Source organism: Neopsephotus bourkii, unplaced genomic scaffold (genome assembly GCF_033783945.1).
Source record: "Neopsephotus bourkii isolate Nb327-2 ecotype Australia unplaced genomic scaffold, CSIRO-AGI_Nbou_v1 NB_1433, whole genome shotgun sequence".
Classification (NCBI taxonomy): domain Eukaryota; kingdom Metazoa; phylum Chordata; class Aves; order Psittaciformes; family Psittacidae; genus Neopsephotus; species Neopsephotus bourkii.
The window spans coordinates 1,724,094-1,740,483 of NW_026901910.1; the positions used below are offsets into that span (position 1 = coordinate 1,724,094).

General features: G+C 53.2%; 2 protein-coding genes across 3 annotated transcripts; both read left to right on the forward strand.

Annotated features, from left to right (window-relative positions):
• The first annotated feature begins 162 nt into the window (after positions 1–162).
• Positions 163–4,074, forward strand: CRYAB (crystallin alpha B). The gene is made up of 3 exons (XM_061368379.1): positions 163–929; positions 2,476–2,598; positions 3,746–4,074. Exons 1-3 carry the CDS (start codon positions 732–734, stop codon positions 3,947–3,949), a joined length of 525 nt encoding a protein of 174 aa, XP_061224363.1. The 5' UTR covers positions 163–731; the 3' UTR covers positions 3,950–4,074.
• Positions 4,075–5,551: 1,477 nt separating this feature from the next.
• FDXACB1 (ferredoxin-fold anticodon binding domain containing 1) lies at positions 5,552–9,872 on the forward strand. 2 transcript variants are annotated; one of them, XM_061368380.1, is made up of 5 exons: positions 5,552–6,144; positions 6,722–6,878; positions 7,014–7,217; positions 7,792–7,950; positions 8,683–9,872. In XM_061368380.1, the coding sequence occupies exons 1-5, from the start codon at positions 5,976–5,978 to the stop codon at positions 9,869–9,871; spliced, it is 1,878 nt and encodes a 625-aa protein (XP_061224364.1). In that variant the 5' UTR covers positions 5,552–5,975; the 3' UTR covers position 9,872. The 2 variants fall into 2 exon arrangements, with proteins under 2 accessions (XP_061224364.1, XP_061224365.1); XM_061368381.1 differs by having other exon boundaries at positions 6,779–6,878.
• Positions 9,873–16,390: the final 6,518 nt, after the last annotated feature.

Consider the following 16,390-nt stretch of genomic DNA (forward strand, 5'->3'; position numbering starts at 1 on the left):
TGCTCTGAGGTCACAGTGTTGGGCTTTTCTGCTCACTTCAGCCAAGTGGTTTCTGTAGTGGGCAAAAGATGAGAGGTGTTGGGCTGAAGCACTGTGGGGAAAGCCATCTTTCATTCACACTCACCAATGGGTATCCACTAAGGCTCACTGGGCTGCAGAGAGCTGCATTGCCAAGGGTATCTCAGCAAAGACCTCCTGGGGTCTTTCCTGCCCTCCAACTACAGCAGGCCTGTGCCTTCCTTGGCCTTAAGGAAGGGCAGAGCTATCCCTAGGCTGGTGGGTGATGTATGACTGAAGTCTCAGTGCTGGCAGTGGGAACAATGGTCCCTTGTCATTTTCCCTGTAAGCCAAAGATAGGAGTTGCATTGATCCTGCTGGCATCCAAAGCAGCTGGGAACATCCGCCAAGCCTGCCTGGGTCTCTGCAGATAAACAGCACGTGGGGAGTGGGGCGGGTGGCTGGGCAGTTTGGCTTCTTGCTGCCCCATTAGGCTCCTTTTCTTCTTCTCCCCTTCCCCCTCCTCCTCAGCAATGTGTTCAAATCCCTCAGACAGCTACTGGGCACCACTGAAGGGACCAGCCCAGGAGTGGGACAATAAAATCCCTGACACCACTGTTCAAGAGGCCTGAGGGGGGGGAAGATCAGGCCAGCTGCACGGGTATAAAGCTGTCCTGCGCTCCCAGCACAGCACTGCAGCACAGTTGTTTGCCAGCCACCTCCAGCGCACTCCAATGGATATCACCATTCATAACCCCCTGATCCGCAGACCCTTCTTGTCTTGGTTGGCGCCGAGTCGTATCTTTGACCAGATATTCGGAGAGCACCTGCAGGAATCAGAGCTACTCCCTGCTTCCCCCAGCCTCAGTCCCTTCTTGATGAGATCCCCCATTCTTCGGATGCCCAGTTGGCTAGAAGCAGGACTCTCTGAGGTAATCTTCCCTTCTTAATGCTCTTTGTTACTGCTGTGTGCACACCCTGATGGGCCTGGAGCTGGAGACCCATGAGAGCTGAGATCTTGGAAGCTTCTTATAGGTGGTTATTAGGAAAAGGCTGAGGAAAAGGGTGCTGTGTTTGTGTCTCTGCTCTTCTGCATTAAGCAAGAACCTCTGCATGCTTGTCTAATCATTTGTAACTGAGTGCAAGTATTGCCATATTGTTTGGAATAGAAGCAAACTGTGGCAAACAAGAGCCGACAGAATAAAGGAGGAACCCTTATCTCCCTGTCTGCTGTGCAAAACTTTCAATCCCACTCCTCCTGAGGAGCAAAGAGCACAGGGGCGGTTGGCAGGGGTAATCAGAAACTGATGTCAGGCAGTGTGGGAGCTCATGCTGAGGAAAAAGGGGCCTATTTTAGAGAATCACTGCTGAGAAGAGAAGCATTTTAAGATACAGGACCAAAAGGATCATGAAGCAGCCGGCTGCTTACTTCAGGGGCTGAGCCAAGAGGCACGTAGCTCAAACAGCCTTGCCTCTTCTGTGTGTCAACTGTCTTATTTTCAAGTAACTTTTAGAGCTATTCTAAGCCAAAGGATCGAAAGCATTGTTTTAATCTTTGCATAATATTTCCCTTGATTTACTGACCTGAGTCTGGCTGTCCCCTGAAGCAGCCATAAAAAGCACCACAGGTAACAACATCTCACTCAGTGGACAAATCTTCTGGAAGGAGGAGGAAGCACTTAGCCTCCCAGGTCAAACTGCAGAAACCAGTAAGCGTAGAGCTGGCACAGAGGCTGCCTCCACATCCCAGAGCAGAGCTCCAGGAGGCTTGCATGTTTCTGACCATGAATGCAGCAGGAAGGCTGAGACAGCCAGCTCATATAGCAAAGTTCCACAGAGGTGTCCAAGACAGGCAGAACGTGCAAATTCAACCTCAGAAGGCAGCAAAAAGCAGTGTTTGAGGTGATAAAGTGCAAATGGAAGGGAAAGAGGTGAGATTAGCAACAGGTGATTCTGAGTTTCGGCAAAAGTCAGGCTGCTCAGATTATGGAGGTGAGCAGTGAGGCTGAGCTTCTCACCAGTGACACATTATTTGGGTTATTAAAGAGCAGTGATACAAGGGAAAGCCTGCAAACCTTCAGATGAGCTTCAGTCAGCTGTACAGGAAGGGTTTCTTTTGCTTTTAAGACTTGGCAAAATCCAGCCACAGAAACTGAAAACCTCCAGACATTCTGTAAAAAGAATTGGATGCAAAACCCGTACGCCAATGGAAGAGTCAGTTTTAACAAATTCAGATTGAGAATCTCTTCTTTGCTTCCAAGGAAAACATCTACCAAGAGAAAGCATTCACATTTTAGATACTGCAGTGATGGGCATTAATGTAACTGGCCAGCAAAGGGCAAAGCCACCCAGATCAGAATGCCAAGTCAGACACTGCATGTGTAGATACCACCTTGAGTCTTGAACTGCTGTATTCTGAGTCTTTTTAAGCTGAAACCCTCACCCACTCTTTTCTGAAGCCACCTACTTGTTTTGCAGATGCGACTGGAGAAGGACAAATTTTCTGTAAATCTTGATGTGAAACATTTCTCCCCTGAAGAGCTAAAAGTGAAGGTGCAGGGGGACATGATAGAAATTCACGGGAAGCATGAGGAGCGCCAGGTACTTCTACTTTAATTGTATGACTGATAGAGTCAATGTGAACTTCCTCATCTATGGTTAAACAAGGAGACTGCAAAATAACCCTCTGTGCTCATCTCAAATAGTTCTGGTTTCTTATTAACCAATCCTAATGGAAGATGCTCTGTGCAACACCCCAACCTGCCCAGATGATCCCAGACTGGGCAGCAACAGGGTGAAGATTTATTGTTGATGTTACATGAACTGTGAACTGAACTGGAAAATCACCTTTGAAATGGGCATTTTTGGGCCTCCCTCATTCTGTGAAGAGGCCAGGAATGCAGGGAGGCATTCCATAAGCTAACAACAAACTGTAATAACTAAACCACATAATGAATCAGTGCATTACCCAGTTCTGTTACCATGAGGCTACCTCTTCCTGAAAAAGGCCCATCTTCCAGTTTGTAATCTTTAAAGATTGTGTTCTGCTGTCAGCATTGCTTGCTGGCTCATGAGACCTGTGTGGCAACTGGACAGACAGAAGTCAAAAGCGATGTCCAAAGCTGTATGCAGCAGGGTTTGCCAGTCTCCACCTCCCTCCCACCACTGCCTCCTTGCCAGAAGGAAACGAATACATGTAATAAAATAGCTATGTGACTGGAATTGTCAGCTTTAAGAGCTTCTGGGATCACACAGGTTTGTCAGTCAGGAAATACAGCATTACTTGTAGCTGGTGGAAGCCTATAATCCTGACATAGCTTCTGCAATCTTTTTTGTCTAAGAAAATAATCAAGTACTATAGCAGAGACCAGCTCACTAGAAAGCTGTGTATTTCTAATGTTCTGGGGACCCTCAGGGACAGGGGTAGATGGCACTGCATGTGAGTCTAGCTGCTGCATCTTAGGAATGACAGCACACCACTGTGCAATGAGACCAGTCTCTAGCACACATAGCTCCTTTAAAAAGTGTACCTGCAGGCACCTGCAGCCTAGGCAGGGCAGTGCTTCACTTCTGCCCATCTTGTCTCTTTAAAAAGAGCATCTCATAATAAAAAATTCTTCTAATTTTCTTAAGTTTTCCTGTGAGAGCTGGAGCTTCCCAGTCTCGGAATTTACAAAGAGCCCATGGTTTAGGTGGAACTGAGTGAACATTTCTAACTAGGGCTGTTCCTTCTCTTCTCCTTTTGAAGGATGAGCATGGCTTTATTGCCAGGGAGTTCAGCAGGAAATACAGGATTCCAGATGATGTGGACCCTCTGACCATAACTTCATCACTCTCTCTGGATGGTGTCCTGACTGTGAGCGCACCAAGGAAACAAAGTGATGCCCCAGAGCGCACTATCCCCATCACCCGTGAAGAGAAGCCTGCCATTGCAGGAGCCCAAAGGAAGTAGGCTGCTCTTCCAAGTCACACTGAGGGGGCCATTTGAGAGTACTTTTCATCAGATACCAGCTATGCTGAATGGCTACTCTTATTTATGCTGAGAAAGTTTACTAACAAATAAAATATGAATAAGCAGCTTGTACTTTGTTGTTTTAGCACTGAGCACAAGGGAAGAGACAGGTCAAAAAAGCTGTGTGGTTGCTGTGCAAGGAAATATACATGGCATCATTCTTGCTTACAGCTTGAGTGGCAGGTGTGTCAAGGAGAGTTTGTATTCGTATTCACAAACACTTTGCTAGTTTCACTTGGTGTACTCTGATGTTTTGCAAACATCTAATTGGATGAACCTTTTCCTTCAATGTTGCCAGAGGATTTCAGAGTGTTTCACAAGCAACAAAGTTTTTCCAGTGGAGACTAGACTGGTAAAACAACTTCATGACAGTCAAACCCCTTTGAAGTGTGGGCATTCGATAACAACTGACTGGAAGACAACTGTATCTTAAATCTCTAGAATGACTCATGTTATGGACAAGCATCCAAATGCTGCCACCAATTCAGAGCAGTTGCAGTTTAAAACTGCAGAGCTGCAGTAAACACAGGTATATCTAGAGAGGAGAACATTCTGCCCTTGTGATGCCAATCACATCACTTTGAAATCATGTTGTCAGTGCCCTTCAAGCAGCAAACAGGATCTGACATCTACAGTATTAATCTGATTTATGCAAACATAGTTGAGCGGTACAAAACACAGATCTTTTCTATAGAGTAGGCTTTTGTTAGCCTCAAATTCGGTAGCAAGAAATAGGAATTTTGAGCAAAAGCTCACAGGATAAACGTGATGAGGTTAGCTAGACAAGAATACTTGAAATGCAAATACCACTCCCTGAATGACTTGAAATACCTGTTCTGTGGTGGCACAGGAGTGCAGCTCAACAATGAGAAAACAGCCCTGTCATCTCCAAGCACAAATGTCATTCAGAAGCTCTTCTTTAGCTACACTACAGATCCAACAGACTGTGTTTCAGTTCTGTGCATGTACTTTTTATTCTCCAGTGCTTTGACTTGTGGCAATCTGGAGAGGATGTTGTTTCAGTGAATATATTGAAAACCTCACCCCATAGGGGTTCTGTTGATAAATCTTTTAATTGGTGGTGCGTCTCCAGCCATACTGGGAAAGTTTAGAAGTGCTGCCCAAGTCCATCCACAGTTCCCCAAGGCCAGTAGCATACATTAAGGACCATGGAGGGAGTTGTACATAGACATCTTGGGCATGATCTGGCAAGAGAAATCAACAAGCCCCTAGGACCATCTTAGATCTCAACAGCAGTTAACATGACATGGAATATTGTCCCTTCTACTCCCACAGTCACTGGAGAAGGACTTCCTATACTTGTGTGTGTGACAGAGGGCACCAGAGAAGAGGTGTGTCCCTCCTTGAGGACCAAAAGCTGTTTTGGTTTTTGTTTGAGTGGTTTGGGTTTTTTTGTTTGTTTGGTTTGGTTGTGGTTTTGGGGGGGGGGGGGGGAGTAGGGGATGGTATGGTGTCTATCTCCCTAAGCTTTTATCCTGCATTTCTCAGTACAAAAGGCAACTCAGAGAAACTTACTCTGTTGGAGCTTGCTTTTTGAACAATTTTAAGCCTTCCACTGTCAGTGACTCCTGAAACACTGTCCTTGGCCTCTGCAGCAACTGCGGGCGCACAAATAGAACAGGCGCCAGTAAAGCACTGCTATTCTCTCTCAAGCCATAACTCTCAGTCCTGAAGCTACACCGTCTTCTCAGTTATAGCTGCTGGCCTCCCCTGGGGCGCCGGCAGCTATCCGGGCTCTGTGCAGAGGGTCCGTGTCGGGGAGCGGCTGCCGACAAAGCAACCGGAGACGTCCGCAGGGGCCACGGCTGCGCCCGAGAAGCGAAGCCGCTTCCGCAGCGCGTCCTGCGGAGCCCAGGCGGGACCAGCGGCGGTGCGGCCTGATGCCACCAGCAGGCGACCGGCGGAAACGTCATGAGGCAGCGCCGGGCTCCGGGCGGTGTCGGGTATGGAGCCGGTGCGCCGCGTCCTGCTCATCGGGGAGGGCAACTTCTCCTTCGCGGCTTCTCTGTGCGGGGCCGAGGGAACCCACGTCGTGGCCACTTGCTACGAGAGCGAAGAGGAGGTGTCCAGGTGTGGGGGAGCAGCGGAGAACATCCAGCGTCTGCGGGAGAAAGGTGGGTTCGCACCCCCGCCGTTGGGGAGGGAGGGTGGTGGCGGTGGTCCTCGCTCACAGCGTCCTAGGAGATCGGGACGGGGAGAGGAACGGTGTCGGTAGTGCTCAGCCCTTAGCTCTAACCCCTGTTGTCGTGACAAGGCTCTGGAGCGGCGGCATGCCTTCGTTACAACAGGCATCCGGCGGTCCCATTGCCTCCGCAGGAGCTTTGCTGTCACTCTATAGCCCTTCACCGCTCCACGCACTTAAGACGACTGCTTTTGCCACGAGGAATTTGAATTGTCCAAATCAATTTGCCCTAAGATCTAATCAGGCTGAAAGAGAGCTGAAACAAGTGGCCAGCAGAAGACTTTGCAAGCGAGCAAAGGGAACCTAGACTTTGTGATTTTCCTAATGTACAGGTGGGAAGATGCCTGGTAGCTGCTAGACTTTGTGATTTTCGTAATGTACGGGTGGGAAGATGCCTGGTAGCTGCTGCTCTAATATGCTTAAAAGTGGACTAGAGCGCTAACTGCTACCTTCCTTTAACATTTTCCATACTGATGAACATCAGTCTTGTTTTTCGATTACTGTTGAAGGAGCTGAAGTTATGTTCTCAGTGGACTGCACCAAGCTGAAGGACTGCTTTTTACCAGGAAAAAGAGAATTTGACTGTATTCATTTCAACTTCCCTCACTGTGGGAGAAAGGCTGGGGTAGTGAAGAACAGAGAACTTCTTGCGCACTTCTTCCATAGGTGAGTAAGCCAGAAATAGTTCTATGCTAATTGAGTGCCGTGATACAGATTTCTAGCTGTGTTATGTGTGTTTTTCTGACACTATAAGATTTCTGTGTGTGATAGCAGGACTTTTTCTTGTTCCCTGGCTTACAGCTCTGCAGAAGTGCTATCAGAGGAGGGAGAGGTTCATGTGGCACTTTGTAATGGACAGGGTGGGACACCTGCTGATCAACCAAGGAGAGAATGGCACAACAGCTGGCAAATAGTGGCTGTGGCGGCAGGAGCTGGATTTATCTTGAGTAATGTTCATCCTTTTAAAGCAGAGATTATCCGTGGATATAAGTGTACAGGCTACAGGTAACCATCATGTGGCAAAACAAAAGTTATTTGTGCTCTTATAATACCTAGCACTAGTATGGTCTTTTAGTATCTTGTTTGTTGGAGAGAGGGACTTCCTTTAATTTTCTTTAAAATAGCTACAGTTCTTTTTCACCTCTGAACAGAACGGTCAAGATAAAATGCAAGCCTCTTGCCAAAGTACCCTTTAAAAAATAAGATTATTTTAGGGTTTTAAAAGTCAAAATGACCCACTTGAGAACAAATGTGAATCTCAGCTTAAAGATGGGAGGAGGACTGTGGAATGTGTATCTGCTTAGCAGACAATCACAGAATCCCAGCATGGTTGATGTTGGCAGGGACCTCCAGCAATAATCTAGTCCTATCCCACAGCTGAAAGCAGAGCCAGCTACAGCTTGTTCCAGTGTTGGACCACTCTCTCAGGCAATGTTGCATTTTAGCACCTTTTAACAAGACCTGGGATTCAATAAGAAGCATGTTACTGTTGCACAGAGTTAGCTGTGTGATGCTTACTTACGACACATTAAGTATAGGAAGTGATCAATGACTGTGCTCTGCTTTTGTGTATTGTCAGGAGTCAAGATAAATCTTTCTGTGTAGAGGGTGCATTAAACCACATTTTCACACGAAGCATGCCATTTTCATATTTCAAACCTATGAGCTGTGAAATAGAGCTGGAAAACAGAAAAGTTTCTTTTCAAGTACCACAGGTACTCGTGGATAAAATCAATAGGTAAGTTCTATAATTAATTTTATAATTTCTAATAAATAACACACTCCTGTTCTCAGTGGGAATGACTAGGATAGGTGTCAGATAAAATGGAGTTGCTTCACTTTCCCTCCTTTCCTTCTTACAGAATTTCCTGTTCCATTTCTTTTTTAAGTCTGCTTCCTGTTGGCTTGTGGTTATGGCCTACTTAAAAATCAGTCTACAGACCAAATAACAACTTTGGGAATGAGACCAAGCCGCTGCATACTTGAACGCACAAATAAAAATGAAAACAATCTTTTTTACTATATTATGGAAGAACTTGAGGAGCTGACTTGGTGTCGGCTAATACCGCAATACTAAGGCTAGGAGGATTAAAAAATACCAGCTTCTTAGGTGAACCACTGTGTACTTCAGAGGCTATCCAGTCTAACAAAATTTGATTCACTACTGTATTGGTAATGCCTGTGCTGAGTGGCAGTGGTGATCCTGACTGTTAAGTCTCATTCCTTTTTTACCAGTGAAAGTGCAATTAATTCTTGATTGTAACATGGAGACAAACACCATTGTCCTGCAAACATGTTAGCCATTTCAACACTTTTGATGAAAGACTTGGCTTGTTCGGGTAATTATCAGAAACCTTAACACCTGAGACTGTTTTGGGTAAGTTGCTGGCCTCAAATTATGATCACAGGAAGGTGTCTCAGGGAAATCTGTTTAGTGGTGTGTGTAATTCACACTTTTTATTTTTCACAGGGGTTTCCTAGAACCAAATTCAAATCATCCAGTACGGACACTAAAGGAGAAGCTCACTGCAGACCTTCGCCAAGCCTTTCCATTACAAAACATTGACTCCTGCCTTCCTCTGCTCCACCATGGTCAACTGAATGGTGTCTGTCACTCAAATGTCTTTTGGATCATTCTAAACCCAGAGGAGACTCCAAGCACTGAAGAAATGTCTAATGGACTGACAAATGCAGTTTCATTTCACCATGTTGATTTTTGCAGGGATGCAGATAAGAATGGTTGGGTGGATGTACAAGAGGGATGCCACATTTCAAAGCAGTATTATCTTAGACCTTCTCTTCTACCTTATGCTCAGGCAGTAATACAAAGAGGAGCTTTTCTCCCAGAGACACTTTATGTTATTTCTGGGCTGGTTTTCAGGAAGTGTTCTATCACTCCTCACTCCATGCCTGTTTTTCACGAGATGGTTTTTGTAAGCGCCATTAACAGAGGTACAGAGAAAAGCTATAGCCAGATGCTGATGAATAACATTAAAACCAGCATACAATCTCTTCACCAGGCTGTTTCCAGCTTTAAACTGAATATCAACCTGCAGGAAGCAATGAGCTTTGAAACAGCTGAACTAAATGACTTTGCTGCTTTTGAATCTCAGCTTAGTAAAATTCAGTACTTACTCTTTGTGGAGACAGATACTCCAGGCTCCCATGACAAGGGCTGCTGCGTGGGAGTTATAGGGACAGTTCAGTATGAACTAGTAAGCAGTGAACTGGTGGTTGTCTTTGCCTCATTGAATCTTGACCTCCTAGCCATGCTGATCTGTGGAATATGTGATTGGCGAATGCTCTGGACATCAGACAATAGATTCCTCCATCAATTTCCTAGAGGAGAATTAAGGCTATTCAAGAGTTTTTCTCTCTATCCACCTTCCTATGTGCATGATGTCAGCTTTTGGGTTCCTGATGGGGAACAGTTCGATGAAGTTGCTTTTCACACCATTGCCAGGCAGGTGTCATGTGAAACAGTCACGTCCATCCAGTTAATCGACAGTTTCCAGCAGTCAGAGACAGGACGGAGGAGCTTCTGCTACAGGCTGACCTTTCAGTCCTGCGACAAGGCCCTGAGCCGCCAGCTGGTGGCAGAGATGCAGCTGCGCTTCCGGAAGGAGATAAACGAGCACTTGCGTGTTACTGTTCGATAGACGGGTGTGTGTTGTTTTGGGGTGCTTGAGCAGTGCCTGTGCTTTGTGTTGATCTGGAAAGCCGCGCTCCTGCCTCTCCTTTGTCTTTGACAGCAGGTGTTCCGCATCGCCCATCACTCCCAGCTGCAGGGCTTTAGGGGTTTAAAAGGAGCCCCCCCAGCCGTGGCCCGGAGGGAGGCGTGGGAAAGCCGCGGCGGTGAGCGTCGGTGTGCGTGCGGCGGGGCACGAGCCGAGCGCGTGCTGCAGCCCCACGCGCCTCGCCGGGAGGGCGGGAAAGCCGGGGGCGATGCTGCACGCGCCGGGCTCGTGCCCCTCGCCTCAGGGGCGCCTCGCGGGTGGGCGGGAAGAGCGCGAGCGTGAGGGGTTATCTCAGGAGTCTGAGGGGGGCGTCTGAGGCAGACGGGAGCGGGACGGGAGCCGGTGCCGCCGGGGAAAGGGCTGCGATCACTTCGGGACGGGAGGGAATCGGTGCCGTCGTCTGGGTGGGGAAGGGTTTGTAATTGCTTCAGGATGGATGGGAGCCGGTGCCGTCGTCTGGGTGGGAAAAAGTTTGTAATTGCTTCAGGATGGATGGGAGCCGGTGCCGTCGTCTGGGTGGGGAAGGGTCTGTGGTTGCCTCAGGATGGATGGGAGCCGGTGCCGTCGTCTGGGTGGGGAGAGGTTTGTAATTGCCTCGGGGCCGAGGGGAGGGTGGTCGGTGCCGTCGTCTTTGCGGGGAAGGGTTTGTATTTGCCTCAGGACGGGGGGGAGTAGATGCCGTTGTCTTGGTGGGGAAGGGTTTGTAAGTGCCTCAAGCCGGGAGGGAATCGGTGCCGTCGCCTTGGTGGGGAAGGGTTTTTAAGTGCCTCAAGCCGGGAGGGAATCGGTGCCGTCGCCTTGGTGGGGAAGGGTTTTTAATGGACTCGGGCTGGGGGGCGATCACTGCTGTCTCCTTGAAGGGGGGGGCTCAGTAATTGCCGGGGGGGGGGGAAGAGTCTGTGCCATGGGAGAAGGGTTTGTAATTGCCTCGGGATGGGAGGGATCCGGCACCGTCGCCTTGGTGGGGAAGGGTCTGTAACTGCCTCAGAACGGATGGGATTCGGCGCCGTCGCTTGGTGGGGAAGGGTCCGTAATTGCCTCAGGGAGGGGGGGAGCCTGTGCTTTAGGGGAAGGGTTCGTAATTGCTTGAGGGCGGGGGGGAATAGATGCCGTTTCGTGGGGAAGGGTTTGTAATTGCCTCAGGGCGGGAGGGAAGTGCCGTCGCCTTGGTGGGGAAGGGTTTTAATGGACTGGGCTGGGGGGGTCAGTAATTGCCTCGGGCGGGGGGGGGAGTCTGTGCCTTCGGGGAAGGGTTTGTAATTGCCTCGGGATGGGAGGGAGCCGGCACCGTCGCCTTGGTGGGGAAGGGTCTGTAACTGCCTCAGAACGGATGGGATTCGGCGCCGTCGCTTGGTGGGGAAGGGTCCGTAATTGCCTCAGGGAGGGGGGGAGTCTGTGCTTTTGGGGAAGGGACCATAATCGCTTGGGGAGGGTGGGAAGGAGGGAAGGAATTGGTGCCGTCGAGGAAGGGTCCGTAATTGCCTCAGGGCGGGAGGGAGCCAGTGCCGTCGCCCTAGTGGAGAAGGGTCCGTACTTGCCTCAGGGCGGGGGGGAGTAGATGCCGTTGTTTTGGTGGGGAAGGGTTTGTAAGTGCCTCAAGCCGGGAGGGATTCGGCGCCGTCGCTTGGTGGGGAAGGGTTTTTAATGGACTCGGGCTGGGGGGGGGGGATCACTGCTGTCTCCTTGAAGGGGGGGGCTCAGTAATTGCGGGGGGGGGGGAGGAGAGTCTGTGCCATGGGAGAAGGGTTTGTAATTGCCTCGGGATGGGAGGGAGCCGGCACCGTCGCCTTGGTGGGGAAGGGTCTGTAACTGCCTCAGGACGGATGGGATTCGGCGCCGTCGCTTGGTGGGGAAGGGTCCGTAATTGCCTCAGGGAGGGGGGGAGTCTGTGCTTTCGGGGAAGAGATCGTAATCGCTTGGGGAGGGCAGGAGGGAATCGGTGCCGTCGAGAAAGGGTCCGTAATTGCCTCAGGGCGGGAGGGAGCCAGTGCCGTCGCCCTAGGGGAGAAGGGTTTGTAATTGCCTCAGTGCGGGGGGGAGTAGATGCCGTTGTCTTGGTGGGGAAGGGTTTGTAAGTGCCTCAAGCCGGGAGGGAATCGGTGCCGTCGCCTTGGTGGGGAAGGATTTTTAATGGACTCGGGCTGGGGGGGGATCACTGCTGTTTCCTTGAAGGGGGGGCTCAGTAATTGCCTGGGGGGGGGGGGGGAAAGAGTCTATGCTTTCGGGGAAGGGTTTGTAATTGCCTCGGGATGGGGGGGAGCCGGCACCGTCGCCTTGGTGGGGAAGGGTCTGTAACTGCCTCAGAACGGATGGGATTCGGCACCGTCGCTTGGTGGGGAAGGGTTTTTAATGGACTCGGGCTGGGGGGGGGATTACTGCTGTCTCCTTGAAGGGGGGGGCTCAGTAATTGCGGGGGGGGGGGGGGGGAGGCAGTCCGCGCCTTCGGGGAAGGGTTTGTAATTGCCGGGATGGGAGGGAGCCGGCACCGTCGCCTTGGTGGGGGGAAGGGTCTGTAACTGCCTCAGAACGGATGGGATTCGGCGCCGTCGCTTGGTGGGGAAGGGTCCGTAATTGCCTCAGGGAGGGGGGGAGTCTGTGCCTTCGGGGAAGGGTCGGTAATTGCGTCGGGGCGGGAAGGGGTCGGTGCCGTCGCCTTGGTGGGGAAGGGTCCGTAATTGCCTCAGGCCGGGTGGGAGGCGGTGCCGTCAGGGAAGGGTCCGTGTCCGCCGCGGGGCGGGCTGGCGGGGGTCGGTCACCGCCGTCGGGGGCCTGCGAGCGCCGCTGGCCGGGCTGGGCTCTGCGCCTTCCCGGGAGGCGCGGGCAGGCATCGCCGCAGGGGGTGCAGCAGGACCACGGAGGATCCAGTCTCCGCCTGGAGCGGCCCGGAGCAGCAGAGCGTCCTTCGCCCTCGTCCCTGCAGGGAGCCCCGGAGCACCCATCCCGTGAGAGGAGCTGATGGGTGAGCAGTTACTTGGTGGGGGGGGGGGGGGGCAGAGGGAAGGGGGGTCGGGAGTAGGTGCGGGAGGACGGCGGGGCCGGTGGTCCTGGGGACAGCTCCCACGGGGGCCGGGCGGGGCTGTGGGGAGCTCCCGCTCCCTTTAGTCCCTGACCGTGCCCTCTTGCCTTCGCACCGGCCTGCGGAGCACACAGAGGAGGCGTCCGTCGTGAGGCGCAGCGAGGCAAGAGCGAGCGGGGGAAGCCCAGGACGCCGAAGAGGAGCGGAGCGGGGGAAGCAGGAGAGGCTGAAGAGGAGGAAAGAGGCACTCTGGGCACAGGGACCTCCCTATCACTGGGGCTGGGGTCACACAAGGGCGTCACTGGCACCTTTGGGGTGCCCTCCCTGTAACCAGGGTTGGGGTCTTTGCTTTTGCCATGTTGCTCCATGGGTGGGTAGCCTTTCCGGGGAGAGGGGCAACCTTGTAAGCAGGGCGAGAGCCACCGTCTCCACGGCCTGGGGTGGGGGGAAGTGGAGCTCCTGAATATGGGGTGTTATGCTGCAGCCAGGATGGCCAGCCTGTAACCCGGGCTCTGTGGGGTTTGTTGGGAGTGCTGAGCTGAGGGGGAGACCGCCCTGTAAGAAGGGCTGTGGGTGGCCCCTGCGCTGGGCAGGAAGTGTTGGGAGGGACACCCAGAGACATCAAATGGGTGTCTCTGGCCCTGGCCTTTCAGAGGCGTGGGGCTGAGATATGTGGTTGGGCATGCCCTGCCCTCGGTCTCTTTCTCTCTGCTCTCAGCACCTGGGGCAGTTTAGGAGGGAGGACACTACTGGGGAAGGTGGGAGGCTGGGATGAAACTGTCTGGGAGCTTCCTCTGAGGTTGATGTCCCTCACTCCCCCGGGCGGTGGACCTGGTTTTTGAGTGAGCCCTCACTTCCTTGGCAGCCGCTCCTGGACAAGAAGAACATTGTGTGGAACGGTGCCAGTGAGCACCACGGGTGAGCTAGACGAGGGGCGGCGGGCTGAACACAAGAGCAGTGCCAACACCTTTAAGTGGTGGTGCACTGGGTGATCTCCCTGTAAACATGGCTGGAGTCTTTGGCCTTTTGCCACGATGCCCCACAGTTTGGCTGCCCAGAGAGCGTGGCAACCCTGTAAGGAGGGTGAGAGCCACCGTCCCCACACCCGAGGGGGAAATGGAGCTCTCTGGACCCCCAGGCCACCCTGTAAGCAGGGGCGGGCCATTTCCCTGCCCCACTCCTCTGCCCCAGCAGCCTTCTGCCTGCTGGTGGCCTACCCAGCGTGACCCCCTGTTGTCAGGGTGTGTCACTGCGTTTTCCCCTTGGCGTGTTGAAGCTCTCTGGCTTCCACGCATCCTGGGGCATAGTCTGAGCTCCCCTCTCCTGTTTGCGAGTAGGGTGACTCCCCAGACATTGGCTGCATGGAGCCCATGCTCTCTTTGTGGAACTTCTGTTTTTCCCTGTTTGTGTCTGTGGTTGAGTGTGTGTCTTTGTCTCTGTGTGTGTGTGTGCAGGAGAATGAGCTTGTTTAGGCCCTTGTTAAAATAACTGCAGCGTACTTAGCCTGAACTTCCCAGGAGAGCCGGGCTCTGTGCAGTAACAGGGGGGTCCCCTCTGAGTCCGCGAGCAGAGGGACGGTTTGAGCTCGCCCCTTCTTTCCACGGACGGCGCCAAGCCACTTAGTCGTGGTGCAGGCAATGCGACCTGCCTGTAGTCAGGACGTGGGTCTCTGCCTGCGTGGCTGCCTGTCCTGCTGGTGATGTGCCAGCGTGACCCCCTGTTGTCAGGGCGTGTCGCAGCATTTGCCCCTTGGCGTGTTGAAGCTCTCCGGCTTCCACGCACAGCCACAATAATCTGTGGAGCCCTATGTCCCCTAGAGCAGCCCCAGCTCGCTTTAAGCAGGGCTTGGGAGGCTGCCTTAGCCCATATGAACGAGCCCTCCCTCACCCTTTAGAGGGCACAGGCCCACCTTTGGCTCGGGTGACCTCCCCCTGGTTGGGGTCGAGGTTTTGTACTGGGCTCCCAGAAGTACAAGATGTTGATGATGATGATGATGATGATGATGATGATGATGATGATGTGCTGCAGCCAGGACTGCCCGCCCGTAGCTCAGGCGCAGGTCGGAGCCTCAGGCTCCGTGGGGCTTGTTGGGAGCGCTGAGGTGAGGGGAGCCACCCTGTAAGGAGGGCTGTGAGTATCCCCTGCTCCCAGTGGGAGTGCTGGGAGGGCCCCCCTGTAAGCAGGCGGGTGTCCCTGGCCCCAGCCTTGCAGGGGCAACAATTCGGAAGACGTGTCTTATGGCAGAACTGAAATGGCTTCTAAAACTCCAGGGAACGGCACTGAGCCAAGTACCTCCCCCAGACCCATAAAGACCCTCCCAAAAGCACTAAGGATGCTGTAGTATGACTGCAGCCCCGGTGACAGGGACGTCCCTTTGCCCGGAGTGCCTTTCTCTGGGCCCTTCTTCATCCCGCTGCTTCTCCTCTGGCTTGCTCTTTCCTTGGAGTTCCACACGTGAGGGATGCCTCCGTTTAACCTTCTCCTCCGGGGGCTGCTGCCAAGGAACCGGGGAGCCTTCGCCAACTCCTCCGCCCGGTGGACCGGGGGGCGACCGCCCCGGAGGAACATCCCTGCTTTTATTTGTCCAGAGTCCTGGGACTGAGAGCAGAGACCGAGCGGGCCAGGGCACGGCGAGGCGGGTGGGATGGGCGCAGGTTGAGGGTGGCCAGCGGCGCTTGCCCGCCTCGGCCACCACCCCGTTTGCAACCAGCTGCTCGGCGTTAAAGCGACAGCTTCTCCCCAGGGGGAGGGACCCACCTCAGGGGGTTCTGCCCAAGCCCCCAAACCCTCCCGGGAAATGCCCTTGCCAGAGCTTACAGCGATTCCGCTGCCCCTAGGGCAGGAACTGCCCCGCACTCTCCAGAGCGCGCAGCTGGCAGCCTGTGTGGGGTGACCGCCCCGCTAGCGGGGTGCGGGTCAGGGTGTACCTGAACGGGAGAGAGGGAGCCCCAGGGGACCTCGGGGACCAGGGCCGCCCCCTCCAGCCGCTGCATTGCACGCCCGGCAGCGCGTGCCCAGGGTGCCGCCTCCGAGCGCGCCCCCAGCGCCGGCGGAGTCCCGGAACCCAGCTCCGGTGAGAAAAGGCGAGTGCCGAGGTGTTGGGGGGGCGGCTGGGGAGTGTGGTGGGGAGTGTGTGCTACGGGGCCGGGCCCGCGTCTCTCTGTCCGCCCGGCGGAGCAGCGGGGACTGCTCGGCCCTGACCGCGTCCTCCTGTCCCTGCAGCGGCTGCCGGCGGAGGGGTCCGTCGAGCGTGGAAGGAGCAGCGGGGCAAGAGCCAGCGAGGAGTGGAAGTGCGGGAAGAACCGGCGAGACGCAGTCGTGCGCAGGAAATGTCCTGCAACAGCTGCTGTTGCTGCCGTTTTCCCAGCTATTCACTGCGGCGGGTACCCAATAAAGCGTTTTCTCCATCCGTCTTTTGTCCATTT

Bases quoted from the DNA above. Each gene is read 5' to 3' on its own strand.
- CRYAB (XM_061368379.1), top strand. From the start codon at position 732: ATGGATATCACCATTCATAACCCCCTGATCCGCAGACCCTTCTTGTCT. The intron at 930-2,475 runs GTAATCTTCCCT...CTTGTTTTGCAG, and splicing joins TAGAAGCAGGACTCTCTGAG to ATGCGACTGGAGAAGGACAA. The intron at 2,599-3,745 runs GTACTTCTACTT...CTCCTTTTGAAG, and splicing joins GGAAGCATGAGGAGCGCCAG to GATGAGCATGGCTTTATTGC.
- FDXACB1 (XM_061368380.1), top strand. From the start codon at position 5,976: ATGGAGCCGGTGCGCCGCGTCCTGCTCATCGGGGAGGGCAACTTCTCC. The intron at 6,879-7,013 runs GTGAGTAAGCCA...CCTGGCTTACAG, and splicing joins CTTGCGCACTTCTTCCATAG to CTCTGCAGAAGTGCTATCAG. The intron at 7,218-7,791 runs GTAACCATCATG...GTGTATTGTCAG, and splicing joins TATAAGTGTACAGGCTACAG to GAGTCAAGATAAATCTTTCT.